This window comes from Aspergillus terreus, genomic scaffold, assembly GCF_000149615.1.
Source record: "Aspergillus terreus NIH2624 scaffold_9 genomic scaffold, whole genome shotgun sequence".
NCBI lineage: Eukaryota > Fungi > Ascomycota > Eurotiomycetes > Eurotiales > Aspergillaceae > Aspergillus > Aspergillus terreus.
Genome location: NT_165932.1, coordinates 762,577 through 779,590, shown reverse-complemented (window position 1 = coordinate 779,590; position 17,014 = coordinate 762,577). Strand labels below are relative to the sequence as shown.

General features: G+C 53.3%; 7 protein-coding genes across 7 annotated transcripts; 4 read left to right on the top strand and 3 right to left on the bottom strand.

Annotated features, from left to right (window-relative positions):
• Positions 1 to 43: 43 nt before the first annotated feature.
• Positions 44 to 1,589, bottom strand: ATEG_06540 (uncharacterized protein; the record flags this gene model as incomplete). Its single annotated transcript, XM_001215718.1, has 5 exons — positions 44 to 476; positions 541 to 607; positions 691 to 985; positions 1,043 to 1,248; positions 1,307 to 1,589. The coding sequence occupies 5 exons, from the start codon at positions 1,587 to 1,589 to the stop codon at positions 44 to 46; spliced, it is 1,284 nt and encodes a 427-aa protein (XP_001215718.1).
• Positions 1,590 to 1,873: 284 nt separating this feature from the next.
• Positions 1,874 to 3,234, top strand: ATEG_06539 (NAD(P)/FAD-dependent oxidoreductase; the record flags this gene model as incomplete). The annotated part of the gene is made up of 3 exons (XM_001215717.1): positions 1,874 to 2,689; positions 2,742 to 3,050; positions 3,100 to 3,234. The coding sequence occupies 3 exons, from the start codon at positions 1,874 to 1,876 to the stop codon at positions 3,232 to 3,234; spliced, it is 1,260 nt and encodes a 419-aa protein (XP_001215717.1).
• Positions 3,235 to 3,858: 624 nt separating this feature from the next.
• On the top strand, positions 3,859 to 5,391 carry ATEG_06538 (SEC14 family lipid-binding protein; the record flags this gene model as incomplete). Its single annotated transcript, XM_001215716.1, has 4 exons — positions 3,859 to 4,118; positions 4,183 to 4,324; positions 4,412 to 4,792; positions 4,858 to 5,391. 4 exons carry the CDS (start codon positions 3,859 to 3,861, stop codon positions 5,389 to 5,391), a joined length of 1,317 nt encoding a protein of 438 aa, XP_001215716.1.
• Positions 5,392 to 5,907: 516 nt separating this feature from the next.
• ATEG_06537 (uncharacterized protein) lies at positions 5,908 to 8,876 on the bottom strand (the record flags this gene model as incomplete). The annotated part of the gene is made up of 4 exons (XM_001215715.1): positions 5,908 to 5,949; positions 6,011 to 7,821; positions 7,853 to 8,256; positions 8,317 to 8,876. 4 exons carry the CDS (start codon positions 8,874 to 8,876, stop codon positions 5,908 to 5,910), a joined length of 2,817 nt encoding a protein of 938 aa, XP_001215715.1.
• Positions 8,877 to 9,164: 288 nt separating this feature from the next.
• On the bottom strand, positions 9,165 to 10,652 carry ATEG_06536 (DUF1479 domain-containing protein; the record flags this gene model as incomplete). Its single annotated transcript, XM_001215714.1, has 3 exons — positions 9,165 to 9,762; positions 9,854 to 10,335; positions 10,389 to 10,652. The coding sequence occupies 3 exons, from the start codon at positions 10,650 to 10,652 to the stop codon at positions 9,165 to 9,167; spliced, it is 1,344 nt and encodes a 447-aa protein (XP_001215714.1).
• Positions 10,653 to 11,601: 949 nt separating this feature from the next.
• Positions 11,602 to 13,742, top strand: ATEG_06535 (putative short chain dehydrogenase/reductase family oxidoreductase; the record flags this gene model as incomplete). The annotated part of the gene is made up of 4 exons (XM_001215713.1): positions 11,602 to 11,774; positions 11,810 to 12,080; positions 12,134 to 12,658; positions 12,906 to 13,742. 4 exons carry the CDS (start codon positions 11,602 to 11,604, stop codon positions 13,740 to 13,742), a joined length of 1,806 nt encoding a protein of 601 aa, XP_001215713.1.
• Positions 13,743 to 15,078: 1,336 nt separating this feature from the next.
• On the top strand, positions 15,079 to 16,542 carry ATEG_06534 (putative amino acid transporter; the record flags this gene model as incomplete). The annotated part of the gene is made up of 3 exons (XM_001215712.1): positions 15,079 to 15,410; positions 15,472 to 15,700; positions 15,754 to 16,542. 3 exons carry the CDS (start codon positions 15,079 to 15,081, stop codon positions 16,540 to 16,542), a joined length of 1,350 nt encoding a protein of 449 aa, XP_001215712.1.
• Between the last annotated feature and the right edge of the window lie 472 nt (positions 16,543 to 17,014).

The following is a 17,014-nucleotide window of genomic DNA, read 5'->3' as shown; positions in this document are numbered from 1 at the left end:
CCAAGACTTGACCTTATCCCGTTCGCCCTTTTCTTCCAACAAGCTAGCCCTTCGCCATCACCTTCCATCCCACAAGTCTTGCGCGAAGAATGACAATGAAAACCAACGCGAAGAAGTAGCTCACGCCACTGAACACGCACGCGTAGTCAAAGTCACCATTCTTTGTCCTTCCAACGATGGCGCCTCCAATCGGCGGGCTCGTCAAAGCGCCAATGCCTGCAATGGAGAAGATTGTGCCCATCCGATAGCCAACTTCTTTCATCGGAGATATCCCCATGATGAGCACCGGGCCGAGACCAATACCCGCGCCGGAGCCGACGCCAAACAAAGCAGCAAAGACAATCATGGTCGCCGCACTGCGACCCGGCAGCCAGAGCGCGAAAACAAGGATCATACTGAAGAGCAGCATGATGATCATGACGTTGAAGCGGCCGAATCTGTCGGCCACGATGTTGGGGACTGTTCGTCCGAAGAAGCTTTATAGTGTAGTACCATCAGCCAGGGATACATTATCGGCAGGGACGCGGTTCGTTTTCTCACCTTGCCCCGTTCAGAATAGGAATCATATTAAAGGCCATGCTTGTAGACATGCCGTAGTGGATGCCGGCTGAAACGATATAGTCGAAGGGTACGAACATTCCCCCTTGATGGTCAGAATCGAGGCAATCAGATGCAGGGAATTTGACATACAGTAGAAGAAGAAACTGCAAAAGCACATGAGGACATAGTTGGTTTCCTGTAATGGGCCAAGATACTGCGCGATCTTAAACGGTCTTGGGTGGTGGTCCAGATTGGAGGAGATGGTTACGTTGGTGATGAGCAGCAGGCCGAAGATCATAAAAGCACAGACACGCATCGTCCATGGGAAGCCGATCTTGGGAATCAGGCGGACAACCATCAGGGGGAAGATGACGCCGCCGAGGGATGAGCCGGCAATTGTTAAGCCGCCGGCGAGAGCACGCTTCCTGCGGAAAAATGTCATGGGCTATCGATGTAGTCAGTCATTGATATACTTCTACAGATGTGTCGAGATACCACTTACTGCAGTCATACTGGGGGTAAAAACAAGGGAAGCGCCAATACCAGAGCAGACCGACTGGCTCAGTGCAAACTGATAGTACTGCTTGGAGAGGCTGGTCATCAGAAGGCCGAATACGTGCAGAAACGTCCCAATGGCGACGGGCAGCCGAGGGCCGTAGTTATCAAACAGCCTGCCAGCCAGGGGAGATATGAACAACATGAAGAAAACTCGAGACTCGATTAGCTTGTTCACATTGCATCTTAAGAGACAGAAGAGCTGGCTCACACTCCGTCGACGTGATCCAGGAGACCGTCGACTGGTTGTATTGCTTGAGTTGGTTGGTCTCGTACTCGGCCTGGAAGAGCGCAATGCAGTTCACCCAGCCAAAGGACACGAACATGGCGAGCGACGATCCGACGAGACTGAGCCATGCCTTCCGGCCGCCCTCGGGGGGTTCTGGCTCGCGAGCCTTCTGGGTTGTATCGTTTGCCAATGAGTCGCTGGTTTCTTCGGGATTGTGCCCTTTTTCCAGCGTTGAGTCGGTCACGACTTCGTGAGAAACTGCCATGATGTTTGTCTACTGTCCTAGAGCAAAGTGTTCCGAGGCACAATGGTGTGCATGTGTGCATTTCATGGCGAGTAGGGAGAGGTATTTTCATATATAGTTCATACCAGGGGCCCCGCGGAGGGATCCACGGAGGCTCCGTGGAGGGCTCCGCGGCGCTCTCCATGGAAAATGCAGACCAAAAACACTTAAGCACAGTCACAAGTCAGCGGGAACTTGCTACCTTCATTTCCTCCATTCTTTTCTTTCTACTCTAGACTTCATTACCGGCAAGGGATAGAGAACCTATGTCGGAATCGTGGGAGTTCTACGGCAAAGCTCTCCGAGCGATGCTCGGCTTGGGCGTTCAACGAGCGGCACAACAGATCCAAGCAGCCGGCCATCGTTGGACGTGGCGCAACATTGAAAACGCCAAAAACGTGGTGATCATAGGCGGCTCGTACGCGGGAATACACCTCGCTCGGCGACTGAGCGAGACGCTCCCAACGGGCTACCGGGCCGTCCTCGTCGAACGGAACAGCCATTTCAACCATCTGTTCGTCTTTCCTCGATTCGGCGTCGTGCCTGGCCGAGAGCAGACAGCGTTCGTCCCCTACGATGGCATTCCCAGCTTTGGGCCTCGAGGGATCCTCCGCCACGTTCGCGGTTCCGTGAGCAGCCTCACCCCGACGCAGGTACGGCTCGCGTCCGGGGAATCTATCGACTATGAGTACCTTGCCATTGCGACGGGAACGTGGCAGCCACCACCATCGAAGGCATCGTCGACCGAGAAGGCCGAAGCCTGTGCGGAGCTGAGAGGCGCGCAGAAGCGGATCCAGCATGCCAACCGTATCGCCGTGATTGGAGGCGGCCCGGTGGGCATCCAGATCGCAACCGATATTGCGAGTTATTTCCCCGAGAAGTCGGTGACGTTGATCCATTCGCGGGCTCAACTGCTGCCCAACTTCAGTCCCCGGTTGCACGAACATGCATACAAGGCGATGCAGCAGCTTAAGATCAACGTGATTCTGGGGGAACGGCCACAGTTGGACGGCAATGGCGGCGATGCAGGACCGGGAACGCTGTCTTTGAAGGACGGCCGGACGATCCAGTACGATTTAGTGGTGCGTCTTGTTAGTCTCGCGAAGACGACAGAAAAGCTAACCAAGTTCACAGATCCCGTGTACTGGACAACGTCCGAACTCGGGATTGCTCGACGCACTCGTCCCTGCTGCAGTCTGCCCAACCACTCGGCAGATATTAGTACGCCCGACGCTACAGATCGCAGACCCATCCAATCTCAATCCCCGCATCTTCGCCTTGGGGGACGTGGCCAAAACGAATGGCCCCCAGATGGCACGCGCTGCGCGCGCTCAGGCCGATGTTGTAACGTCCAATATCCTGTCTATGATCCATCAGGGGCAGGCATCGACTAGCTATGCTCCGCAGACTTACGAAAGTGCCATCAAGCTGACTCTGGGAAAGGTAAGGAGATCCCCGTATTGTGCGTTTTCCCACTGATTCTGGTCTGCAGAATCGTTGGGTCTTCTACGGCCAGGATGAAAACGGAAAAGAGATGTCGCTGGCGGGGTCTGACCAAGGCGAAAACCTCAAGGTTCAACACATCTGGGAGGAGCTGGGTGTGAAGTTTGAGCCTAACATGGCATAGAGCGTGAGAATCTCCGCCTGTATATGCAAGTCCGTTACTTGTCTTCAATGTCTAATCTGCGAATACGTGTTGTCCGAGGACACGAGGAGATTTGGCTTCAATAACAAAGCTAGTAGGGCAATCGTATAGATGAGCTGCAGTCTGGGAGGGCCATCTCTATATCATGTGGAATCTGGCACGGGCTAGTCCTTCTCATAATTATGCCGACATGTCTCTGGTATACTTCCCTTGTACCTCCGTACTACGTAGTTATTCCGATCGGGTGAGTCAGCCGATGGAAATTTCGATCGGCAGGAGCCGAGCATAAAAATTGTGCAGAATGACATAAGACGACGGGGATTGAAGATTGCTTTCAATCTTATCAACTCATTTTCCATTCATTCCCTCTCCTTTCTCCTCCTACTATTCCTACTGCTGGCGCTCTCTTTTTCTTCCTCTGTACATACCACCATTCCTGTCTTTACACCATCCCATTCTCCCTCTCTCGTTCTCTCTCTACGGTCTAGCGCGCGGGAGTCAGATCGTCCGACAACAACCGCTAATCCCCCACACTCCGGCTTCGACAATCCACGTTCTTTCCCAACCCTAAAGTATAACAAAGAATCATCAACGCTCCTCTTCATCATGCCTTTCTGGCGCTCTGAGCCTCAGCCTGCGGAGCCGGAAAGCGACGCCAAGTCAGTCGCCGAATCTGAACCCAAGAACGATCCCGTGGCATCCGCGTCCCAAGCCGCCGGTACCGCCTGGTTGGCCGGTCATCTGAACCACCTCACTGAGGACCAGGAGAAGAAGCTGGAGGAGTTCAAGAAATTATGCGAGAAGGAAGGTTACTACAAGCCCGAGATCGACGGCCAGAGGCCCTCGCACGATGATGCGACAATGCTGTATGTTTCCTTGTGGTCCCTACTCCCTAACGGCCTCCGACCGGTGCTGATGGATCCGCTACAGGCGTTTCTTGCGCGCGCGCAAGTTCGATATCAATGGCGCATGGGGCCAGTTCAAGGATACGGAGGATTGGCGCAAGGAGAACGCTATCGAAGAACTGTACGAGAATATCGAGGTGGAGTCTTACGACGCCGCTCGGAGGATGGTTAGTCGCACAACCGATATCCAGATTCAGATCCAGATCGTTGGGTCTGCACGGGCCCAGCCAGCTTCAAGCTAACGCGGATCCTAGTACCCCCAATGGACGGGCCGCCGAGACCGCCGCGGTATCCCCGTCTATGTGTTTGAGATCAAACACCTGAACAGCAAGAACATGGCGGCTTACAACTCCACCATGTCCGATTCCGCCGCCACCGCGGAAACGCACCAGTCGTCCAAGGTCCCGCAGCGCCTGCTCCGCCTTTTCGCCCTCTATGAGAACCTCCTCAACTTCGTCATGCCCCTGTGCTCCCTTCTGTCTCGCCCCAATCCCGAGACCCCCATTGTCACCTCCACAAACATCGTCGACGTTAGCGGCGTCGGCCTGAAGCAGTTTTGGAACCTGAAGGGTCACATGCAGGACGCCAGTGTCCTGGCTACCGCTCATTACCCAGAGACCCTGGATCGCATTTTCGTATGTCCCTTCCTCCATCCCGCCAGGGGTTCGGGCCGATATGTAGTCAACTAACTCGGATGCAGATCATCGGCGCACCGGCGTTCTTTCCTACGGTGTGGGGATGGATCAAGCGCTGGTTCGACCCTGTCACCACCTCGAAGATCTTCATCCTCTCCGCCGCAGAGGTGAAGCCCACCCTGACCTCGTTCATGGATCCGTCCAGCATTCCCAAGCAGTACGGCGGCGACCTCGACTGGAAATGGGGTGACATGCCCTTTCTGGACGACGAGGCGCGCAAATTTGTAGGCGCCCTGGAGACTCCACCAGCGGAGGGTGAGACTCGTCCGAGCTTCACCAAGGGTCCGGTCCTGTTCAAGGGCGACAGGATCGAGATCCTCGGCAAGGTCAACGGCGAAAGCAGGAAGAAAAGCATCCCCGTTCCTGCCGTAGGGGAGACCTCTCCTAACGCCGCCGAGGCCACACCTGAGGCCGCGGCTGAGACGGGCTCGTCTTCAGAGGGAACCATGCCCGCTGAGAACGAGAAACTTGAGTTGAACGCTGAGAAGGTAGCCAATGGAGACTCTGCTCCTCAGCAACAGCAGTCTGTGTCTGCTTAGAAAATTCTTGCATTTGCATGTTGACGTCCGTCTCTTGGTTGGTTGATTACTCCATTGTTGAATTGATTTACCTTTCGGATTGATTGCGTTCGAGGGCGCCCTGGTTTAAAAGAGACTAGATAGCATCGCATTGTCACTATTAGATGACATATTCCCCATTTCTTGGTCATTTCGGTTTTGTCAGCTCATTCTCGCAGTTATGTTTGGTCTGCACTAGACCTGTTGTCTTCTTTCATCATCAGGCTTGTTACTTCTATGCTGTTTAGGTGATATATCCAGAGCATACTAATAATACCAATTGTGCATAGATGAGATCGTTGTTTGATATTGTCCATTCGTAGACTATGATCCGGGTCGAAGGGCATACATTTCTTTTACAGCAGAAGTTGCGTACCTCACCAATGCATACAGGTACATTCAGAAAAAAGCCAATTAAACTGATAGATATAACTATACAACAGACAGATCTTGTTTTCTATTGCTAACTTCCCATCCATATAACCCAGTATCGTTTCATCATGCTGATTTCCACAGTTGGTTTACTCGTTTCTTCTGGGCCTGAGTTCGGGTTAGTACGCGTAACACAACATAAGAAGATTGAAGAAAACGGTAGACTTACCATCGGCGACAAAATAACAACTCCCACCGCCAACGCCACAATCGTCAACAACAGCTGCAACTTGGAGAATCCTTTACCGAGGATATCGAATGCCTGGCTGGGTGTTGCACGCGTGGCGAAGACGTCCCCACCAAAGGCGAAGATCAGACTCGTACTCTCTAGCAGAGTCGGAGCGGACAACACGGTGCGGATGCCGGCGACATCCCGCGCGTGCGAGAGGTACCATTTGCCGTCGAATTCGAGGAACGGGTTGTACTTGAAGAGGCCCTCCTCAGCCTCGGTGGCGGTCGCGTCGCGGCCGACGGGGCGGCGGGGGTCCAGAACGGGACGGGGGATGCCAATGAGGGAGTTCGAGGATGGTAGGGTACAGAGGAGTTGTCGGGTGGTGATTCCCTGGCGGGTTTGGGTGACTGCCATGTGGGAGATGGGTTCGGGGATGATGAAGGATTGCGAGACAACGTGCGGGAGAGGCAGCGGGTCGATGCTGGAGTAGTTGGCTGCGGAGTCGAGAGGGCCGCGGTCATTAGGAAGCGGCGACTCGTACAGCTCCGAGACCACGAGTTGGTAACCCTTCGCGTCGGAGGGATCTGCGGCATCGCCCCAGAAGGAATAGGCGAACCAGTTCTCCGAGATGGCGGATGCGATGGGCTGCGTCGTGTCGACGTTCTCCTGTGTGCTGACGTGAAGGATCTTGCCTGATACGGCGTCTAGGAGGTAGAAGCTGGCGGTTTTGTCGCCCACAGCGGTGATCAGGGCGAGGTTGGGGTTCAGATACTTGTACAGCACGGAGCGGTTGCCGAGGACCTTGCCGATAGATGCGACAGGGTCGTGGGAGGGCCGGGCCGTCGCGTGAATGATCTTCTGTCCCGGGGCGGGGAAGAAGTCCCATACAGGGGTCCTGGAGTCTTTCGCGCTCCATCCGAGCACGCGACCATCGTCGCTGAGGGTGACGAAGAATCCTGGCCGGTCGACCGACTCCACTGGAGATCCATCAGGTTTGATGCCGATGGTGATGGGGGATTCGTCGTCGTTGATGACGGCGATGGAACGGATCTGAGTCGTAGCCGGACTGCGCTTGAGGATTGCTCCAGACGTGGTGTTCAAGGTGACCGAGCTGCCATCATCAACGTAGATGGTCGCAGAGCCGGGATGAGGAACAATAGCTTTCACGTTCCACGAGTCCCCCTCCGCGGCCTTCACGCTCCAGGCAACAGTGCCTTGCTTTCCGGTATCGAGCGCGTACACCCGTCCGTTCTTGGTGGCCACGATGACAGGCTTGGAGACACCGAACCCGTCGAGATTAGAGACTTCGTCGGTGAGAAAGCTGGTGGCGATGCGTTTCGGGAGACCCTGAAGCCATTCGGGAAGATGCTGAAGGTCGTTGAGATGACGCTTGACACGATGGACATACGCCTTCAAAAGACTCTCGTGTCCCTCAACCTCCAGCTGATGGGCTAGGTCTTCCTGGTCATCATCTTCCACCCAGTTCGCGGCCAAGACGTCACCAAGGGCTTCGTATCTGGTCCACTCGGTCTGGCCATTACGGATGAGTTGCCAATCACCCGAACTGAGGACAGTGGCCGACCGAACGGCAACGGAATCGCCCTTTGTGACTACCTCCGAAACAGCATGCAGACCGCGCTCGGTGGGAGGTGTCGCAAGAGGCCATCTCCCGAGGACACCGTGGGAGGCAGACGAGACAACGATCATCTCGGACTCGGTGATGCGGGTGAAGTACACATTCGCGTCCTTGGTGCTTGTTGCAAATACAGACCAGCCGCGAATAAAGGGCAGATCATAGGCTTTCGACACTACTCCAGACTTGAGGTCAATATGATACACTTCGGGCCCAGGAGCCGGATTCCGTCTCGTAATGAACCAGGACATGAGGCAGCGAATTAAGCTTCTTCGCGGCGTGGACAGTAATGGAGCGGATATCCTCGCCGCTGGTATTTTCGATGTTGACGCTGCTCACTTGTTTCGTTCCGATCACATTGAACTTCAGAGTCTTGTTTGACTTGTCTGCCCAGACGATCAACGGCGCGGCGGTGTTCGCACCAACGAAAAGGACAGACTCGGGGCCGGACACGTCGCTCTCGGAGTTGAGGATCGATTGGTGGCCTTGTCTTCCAGTGACGGGATCCAGGGAGGTAACCTTGATCTTGTGGCCCTTCAACAGCGCGGGTTGAAGCGAAATGTAGAATACATCTGTGGCAGAGGATGAAACTTGGAACGGAAGGTCGTTGCTGAAAGCGGGATCCCATTAGTTAGCTATGCATCAAAACCGATTGTGAAGCAACTCAAACCTTTCATCCTTATGCTCCCACTTCACATCTCCGGAATCGCCGTCCAACCTGCGCACAACGCCAGTCTTGCCTCCGAAGAGCACAATCGCGTCCTTGGCCGCGGAAGCCGGAGTAGCGGCATCTTCCAGCTCCAGGAGCTCGAGGTCGGCCACGGATCCGCCCGCAAACCAGTTCTCCCAGATCAATTTACCATCTAGCGCACTCCACGACGAGACATAATCGCCTAGACCGCTGACAACGGCGTTTGTTTCGTCGGATGCGCGTAGGATGCCGTCGTGGCCGGAGCTCTGGGCAGCCGGAAGCGAGGAGCGGGACACGTTTTGTCGCCATACTACCGAGCCATCTCGAGGGTTTATGGCGCCAAGGAGGGACTTTTCCGATAGGGTGTAGAGTAAGGAAGCAGGAGACGAGGAAGAGGGCCGAAGGAAGAAGGTCGAGTGAGACGAGGGGACTCCAACAAGGGCATGGTGGAAATCAACGTGGCCGATCTCGTCGGGGTAGATGGCCAATGCCGAGGGAACGCACGAGGCGAGCAGAAGGAGCGTCGCCTGTAGCCGCATGCTTATGAGCTGTATGCTATATCGGTCATGGGGGCGCAAAGGGGTGAAATGAGAGAAGGTCGGAGGACGGTGTTGTTCTGGAGTTGGTGGTTCGGGCGGTGATGGGGTTAGCGCCAAATTGCGGAGAGACTACATCACCAAACATCATCCTCCAATTCTTTACACAACACTGTATCTGCGAGATCCTTTGGCATTGATATGCGAAACGCTATATACTCGATTGAAATTCAATGCTACTTTTAGCTGGTATCCAGAATAGGTCCAAAATGAACAGGAAAGAACAGCGCTTCAAGCCTGTCCGAAGCATGCCTTGTTGGCAGCTTCGACAACCCGTTTTTCACCTTCGCTCATATCCGGAGTGACCTCCCAAAGTTTGCTACCCAAGCCCATGGCGCGCTGGCCATCGGGGTTGATCAAGTTCCAATCCAGCGCCCCCTTGAAGCCAGACTCACCCGGACCACCAGCGCCGGGGAAGTCCCATGGTGGGGAGTACTCCAAGGCGGCTTTACGCTGCTTAATCAGGTACTCGACGTTCATGTCGCACATAGGAGTGGCGGGAATATACAGCACACTCGAGTCGCCCTTGCCCCGGTGCTCCTTGTCGACTGAGTGGAGCGAGTCGCAGTGCCAGGCGACGTAGTCACCTGGCTCAACCTCAGGAACTGATACCATGGTTGTCTCAAGATCCATGTGAGGATGCGTGACGGGATTGTACTCCTGGCAAGTGCCAGGGACGGCGCCAGGGAAGGTGTTGTCAAGAAGAGGCTTCGAGGTCTTGGGGTCAAAGAAGGGGCGCAGGATGGTATACGCCGTACTGTGGATCAGCATGGGGCAAACGTGCAGAGAACCTTCACCAGGAGCAGTATGGGACATCGACATCCAGCCCCTGGAAGAACCTGAGCATGGAGCATGCACCAGCCCCGTTGTACAGGTCCATCTTCGCACTGACCCGATGTTTCGCATCCCAAGGATCGTACTCCTCCCACTTGCCCTCGAGGATCTTCGAATAGACGCGGGAGTACTCAGGGTCTTCCCAGCGCTCGAGCGAACCGCCATCGATATGAGGGCCCAGAGTGAACTTTGCATCACCAGGCTGTCTGATCCGCAGACGATCAGCGTAGGTAAGAGGGTTCCGAGTGGAGATTGCCGTGCGAGGATCGGAGGAGTGCCAGAGACGCTGCAGGAAGCGCTGGGTACCAAGCATGTTGGGATGGGCTCGTGCTTCTGCCTGAGAAGGCGTCCAGTAGAGCTCATACACTGAAGGCGCGTCGGGAGGAAACGCTTTCACACGCTCCTGGTTTGCCGCCACGTACTCCTCGATGCGGTCTTTGTACGCCCTCGCCTCTTTGCGCGGGAGTACATTTCTGATCACCACGGATCCACGGTGACGGACTTCTGCTAGAACTTTATCCGGCACGGTGCCAGCGACAACATCTGAATATTCCACAGATGGGATAATCTATAATAAGTTAGGCTTGAATGTCATAAAACAATGCGCGTTGCGCAACTTACGTCACTTCCTTTCGTCTTGATTTTCTGCACTTCCTCCTCCAAGCTGGGAAGCAGCCGGTTCCAGCTGTCTGTCAGAGCCTTCTCGTGTTTCTCAAAGTACTGCAACTTCAGATCCCTGAACCGAGGAGGCAGAGGCTCTGGCTTGTAATCGGGTCTCAAGCTGGGGAAAACGCTCGAGATATCACCCGCCGCCTTGGTCTGAGTTGCGGAGGAGGTAGAAGCCGCCCGAATGGCTGATTTTGGAAGAAACCGTGACATGGACATATTTGCGGGATTATGTGAGTCTGTTCATATGCGCTAGCTGTCTTCATCTGCAGAATCCAGGGTTTCCTGGCTTTTATATGCGCTGTGATCGTCTCAGATGGGCGCATAGTATGCGGAGACATAGCGGTATTCCCAAAACGGAATGCGGCACGGTTTCCTATAACGGAAAACATCCGCCCGTCCATGGCGGAAGTAGGACGTCACCTGGCATCTGCAGGCTGTCATTATATTTGACGAAGGAGTACCAATCGATGGTTCTCTTTCGGAGACGAGGGCTATGGTCTTTTCGGAAACTGTGGCTAGAGGACATAACTTCTTACCCAGCAAGCCTTTCCCAAGGGACTTGTTCCAGACATTCAGACTATCCCTCAATTTCACAATTCTAGTTGGATTATATTCGTCAGTGATACTTAGCATAGGTCCACGCTGCTCCTGCCTCCCGCTATCAGCCACAGAGAAGATCATTGCGCGGTAACTTCGCATATCTCTGGCGCCATCGGGGTATTGGCTTCCCCGGTTTGGTATCGGGCTTAACGTTGGCCTTCAGTAGATGAGGTGGGTGGCCCATCTGGCCCATATTTCTTTGGTCCTGCACAAATTATAATGCACTGTGATGCATTGGGTCCGTCTGTGGAATTAGGTCGAGACTTCCATCGGCCGCCAATAATCCTCTCGGGATATTACTATGTTGGTTGACCCCGCAAGTATGGGGCCCCGTTCAACATAGGCCACCGACGTGCAAGATCTTTCAGGACAGTTGGAAGCACGACAGAGTGTCTGGAACCGCCTAGGATGTCTGGCCATTGGTAATGTCGTGTCCGGCTGGTGGGTGTAAGACGGCTGGCTCGGTATTCTCCCCGAGAGGACCACATCTTCTCGGTCCAATGCAGCCCCGCGAATCCCCTCATCACTTCCCTATATGGATATTCTAACCACCGATGGCGCAGCAATGTGGCCCGAGGGCCTTCTGCCCTCCCCGAGGGTCCCCGCTATTTCAACTACCGCGTATCCTGTCCCCTGTGAAAAAGATCATTCACTCCCATCTATTCAAAAACCCCCCACCAACCACCATGTCGTTCTCTGTCCAAGGAAGGTCGGCCATCGTGACCGGAGCGGGATCTGGTGCGTTGGCAGTAATGAATGGAAAATCTGTATAGCCTGACTAAAGTCTTTGCTGTAGGGATTAACCTGGCATTTGCCAAACTCTTGTTGGAAAATGGCTGCAATGTTCTGATTGCGGACCTTGCCCTTCGTCCAGAGGCGCAGGTGGTCGTTGACAAATACTCAACTGCATCTAGTCGTCCTCGGGCTGTGTTCCAGAAAACCGATGTGATCGATTGGAAACAGCTAGAGCAGATGTTCGAAGTCGCCGAACGGGAGTTTGGAGAGGTCGACATCGTGTGTCCAGGAGCTGGTATTTACGAACCAGTACGTTTAAATGATCATCATGCACAGACCGTTCATTTTTCTGACCTTGGCAGCATTGGAGCAATTTCTGGCGCCCACCGGGTACTCCAGAGAGTCGAGATGCACAGTATGGCGGTCGGTATGCCTTGCTGGACATCAACTTGACCCATCCGATCCGCACCACGCAGCTGGCCTTGTCCCACTTCCGCAATCGCGGAACGCCTCAACGTCGCAAGCATATCATCCACATCTCCAGTATTGCTGGACAGAACGCGGCTCTAGCCGCACCCATCTACGTGGCCACGAAGCACGCAATTAACGGCCTTGTCCGCTCCATGGCTAAGCTTGACGACAAATTTGGCATCCGTGTAACTGCCGTCGCTCCGGGTGTGATCAAGACGCCGTTGTGGACCGACCACCCCGAGAAGATGAAGATTGTCGACGATAAGGCGGACGAGTGGGTGACGCCGGAAGAAGTCGCCGAGGTGATGCTGGCTTTGATTCAACAGGACTCTGTCGGTGAAATCATCGGTGACAAGTCCGGCAAAGGGCCGCAATTCCGAGTTAGTGGTGGAACTGTTCTAGAGGTATCCAAGACGGTACGCTCTGTCAGTCCATTTAACGACCCAGGGCCATCAAATCGGGCTGGGAACACGGTGTCAGATATGAATGTTCTGGAGGATGAGGTGTATGATCTACTATCGCAGAAGTGGTGGGGAAAGTCTAAGCTATAGGCTCGGGTTTAACGTCTTGCCAGTCATTAAGAAGATCTTATGATGGAGCCTGGCTATTGCACTAGTCCGTATATAGTTTAGTGGTCAGCTGACACACACTGTTACGGAGTAGATTGCGTCCGCGCCGACCTACTCCGTACAACATCCTTCTGTTAGATCAATTTATGGGTCATCATACACCATGTCAGAGCCTCTTTGGAATCCTGCAGAGTATGGGCCGGAGATAAGATACAGTTCTTGTCTCGTATTGGAGAATATTGGCATCCCCTATGTCATCTGGTTTGAAGATGCTCTGGCACACTATGGGGTTCCCACGATAGTCTTCGATTTATATGTCCTTGTCTTAGACATTGATACCGCTGCCGACGCTCTTATTAAAGCTGGATGGGTCGTTGATACCCAAAACCCTCATCGGATTGGGGATTCAGTCGTGACAATTCCGCAAACACCGCTGATCTCCCCCGACCAGAAGACAAAGACAGTCCTTCTCCTCGCCTCAGACTGGAGGTTCCCACTCGCGGCTGACCCACCTCTCGAGAGGGTTCCTGTGAACGACCATTCCCCTTCAAAGCTGTCGTTCCCCCTATTGCCAGGATTACTCGATGCCCTGATTGAAAGCTGGTTGGTTGGTCCCACTGAGGACGACGCATTATTGCTTCGCCTGGCAATTTATTTTAACTATCTGTACGGATACGTGCCAGCACTTAAAGAGCGATCGTTTGCCGACCAGATGAAATATGAGCATCGCCAATTCCATTTCGACGTGCTTGCTGGGATGGCCTCATCAACTTTACCTTTTAGAAACCACCAACGTGGCATTAGAGATGCGCTTTTGCAGGGTCGGTATGAGTTGCAGGAATGCTCGGCGCCTCGCGATAATGAAGCCCTCTTTGATCCCTGGAAAGGAATCCGCCTTCCAGACCCAGTCAACGATGAATCAGTGGAGTAGCTGTGCTGTTTCGATGAAGTGAGTCTGCGCCAGGTTTATGGTATACCAAGAGTCTGAAGCAAGAAGGACTATGGATCAGATACGACCGAACAGTCTTAAGTTCGAAAGGGCTTACGGATATTCAAATATAAAAATCTGGTAGTATAAGTGAAGAATATTCAGGTAGGTGAAAAGCTGCTGGAATTCCCTCAAACAGGGCCTGAAGAGGGCTCTAAAGCGTCCATGAGTCCAGATCGATCTGGGCGAGGCTGTCTTAAATTACTGAAACTGATCCTTAGCACGCTTTACACTTATGATCAAGCCCGAGCCTATGTTGCGGTCTAGCCATGATTGGTGATGGGTTAATCCAGAATGTTGCACAATATCTTGCTGGAACCGTGTCATTGAGGAACAGATGATTAGCTACAATAGATCAGTCGAGATCTAGTCTGGCCATGAAAATCTCCCTTAGCTGTTGGTTCCAAGCTGAGTATAGATCACCAGTTAGGACTAAACCGTTCATATTAGATTAACTTGGTATGTATACTGTATCAGAGAACAGCCAAAGACATTGACTGGCACAAGACTTGGATGTTCTTGATAAAGTTGATATGCCCATTAACCATAGTTCAACAGGCGTTCGTGGCTGTCGGCAAGGCTGGCCAACCAGATCCCATATGTCAGGTGTCCCGGGTCCGATTACCAAAACAGGACTAGTTGCCGCCCACCCCCGGCTGCCTGAGGCTGGCATCATCGGCCGTCGATTTATCGTGATTTCCGCCTCCTCTTTCTGACATCTCCGATCAATTCAACCGCCCTTATCTTCCTCCCACCTTAGTCTCTCGCTTTCTCTCTTTCTCCTCCTCGACTTCTACACCGGCTGCTTCGCTGGCTCGAGTGGCTATTATGCTGGTCACTGTCACCCGAACGACACTGGGTTAAATCACTTTTTTGGGGCCTTTACGAGGTCGTGTGGCCACATCCTTATCTATCCACTCCGTCGGCCAGCGTGCACCCTCACACAATGTTGGACGATGAGGCTTCTATCGGGGTTGGACCCGCTGGCGGTCTTCAAAATGCATCACGAAGGTAATGAAATGCTCTCGACGCTCTCCTGCGCTTTCCTAGGATCCCCTTGGTGTCGCAATGTAACCCTCGGCTGACTCCTGATAACCGCATCAGACGTGGACTGCGAGGAAAACGAGACTCTGGCTTTCATGGACAAGCCACCTGGATTAGCTGTGTGATTAATTTGGTCAATACGAGTAAGCTATGGATCTCATTATTTCGTTTGTCTGCCTAGGTGCATTTCTGACACTATCGTCTTCCGTTAGTCGTTGGCGCCGGAGTCCTTGCCATGCCTTTGGCCATCTCACACATGGGCATCGTCCTAGGTGTGATAGTGATCCTATGGTCCGGAGTGACAGCAGGTTTCGGCCTTTACCTTCAATCTCGCTGCGCGCAGTACCTCGATCGCGGAACTGCTTCCTTCTTCGCCCTTTCGCAATTGACCTACCCTAATGCGGCCGTCGTCTTCGATGCCGCGATCGCGATCAAGTGTTTTGGTGTCGGTGTCAGCTACCTCATTATCATTGGTGACTTGATGCCGGGAGTAGTCCAGGGTTTTGTAGGCGGTTCTCCCGTCTACGACTTCTTGGTTGACAGGCATTTCTGGGTGACTGCGTTCATGTGAGTGATCGCTCCAAGTCGGCTGTGGTGTCGGACCATACTAACGCTGATCTTCTGTCAGGCTGATTGTCATCCCCTTGTCATATCTTCGTCGCTTGGATTCCTTGAAGTATACGAGTATCGCGGCGTTAGTATCCATGGCATATCTGGTGGTTTTGGTGGTATATCATTTCGTGGAGGGGGATACGATGGCCGATCGAGGCCCCATCCGTGTCATCCACTGGGCAGGTCCCGTTCCTACCCTCAGCAGTCTACCAGTTATTGTCTTTGCTTTTACTTGCCATCAAAATGTCCGTTTCCTGCACCCCTCTCCACCTGCTGCTAGCACTAACTACCGAAACAGATGTTCTCTATTCTTAATGAGATTGAAAACAACAGCCATCTCAGGACGACTGCTGTTGTCTTTTCCAGTATCGGAAGCGCAGCGGCGACATACATTCTTGTCGCTATCACCGGGTACCTCTCTTTTGGTAACAATGTTGGCGGAAACATTGTTGGCATGTACCCTCCCGGCCTGTGGGCGACGATCGGACGGGCTGCGATCGTCATCCTGGTGATGTTCTCCTACCCTCTTCAGTGCCATCCTTGTCGTGCCTCCGTTGATGCCGTGCTGCGCTGGAGGCCGAAACCATCTTCCGCCGGCAACGACAATTCGCCCCATCGACACCCTCTACTGGGACCGCGAGGCAGCCGTGCCCCAGAAATGAGTGACCTCCGTTTCTCCGTGATCACCACCACCATCCTGGTGCTTAGCTATATTGTTGCGATGACCGTGTCCTCGCTCGAAGCGGTCCTGGCCTACGTCGGCAGCACCGGAAGCACCAGCATCAGCTTCATCCTTCCCGGTCTTTTTTACTACAAGATCTCCTCCCCCGATTCTCCCACTCATCAGCGTCTGATGAAGGAGGACGATGAAGCGGCCGAGGACATGCTTGCGGATGACAGTAACGATGATGACGACAACGAGGCCTCCCAGTCCCGTCCCTTAACAGAGAGCGGCATTCTTCGGCGCAGCACTCGCCATTGGCGCAGGACCCTGCTGCGGAAGCTCAGTCTGGCCCTTTCGATCTACGGTGTCGTTGTTATGATTGTCTGTTTGGTGACGAATTCTCTGTTCATCGCGTCTCATTAGACATCTTGTCCTAGATCCACATCACATCAGATGGTCGGAGACACCGGACATGTAAGATATATGGTCTAGCCTGACCTTTCATACATCTTCGCTCATTCTAATCTTTCCTTTCATTTATTATGCGTCTTGATTATATCAGGGTCAAGTAGCCCTGATGATGGCGTCTTTCTATACCATTGCACCGGCGTTGGGGATCTGTCGGCTTATTCATGACACCGTTTCTATGTTCAGCTGGTTTACAGACTCTTTTTTCTTTTCGAAGACTTCTCTTGTTTCTCTGCAAATATAATCTTCTGTACAGACCTGTTATTTAAAATTAATATGACCTGCTCACTGGGTGTTTCTTATCATTAAGGCCTAGCGAGTATGAACAGGAGACGATATCGCCATCTTTCTACATAAGCAGGTCTCCACATACCATTCAGACAACTACAGAGCATATCATTTCCAACTGTACAGTCGCATCCAAACG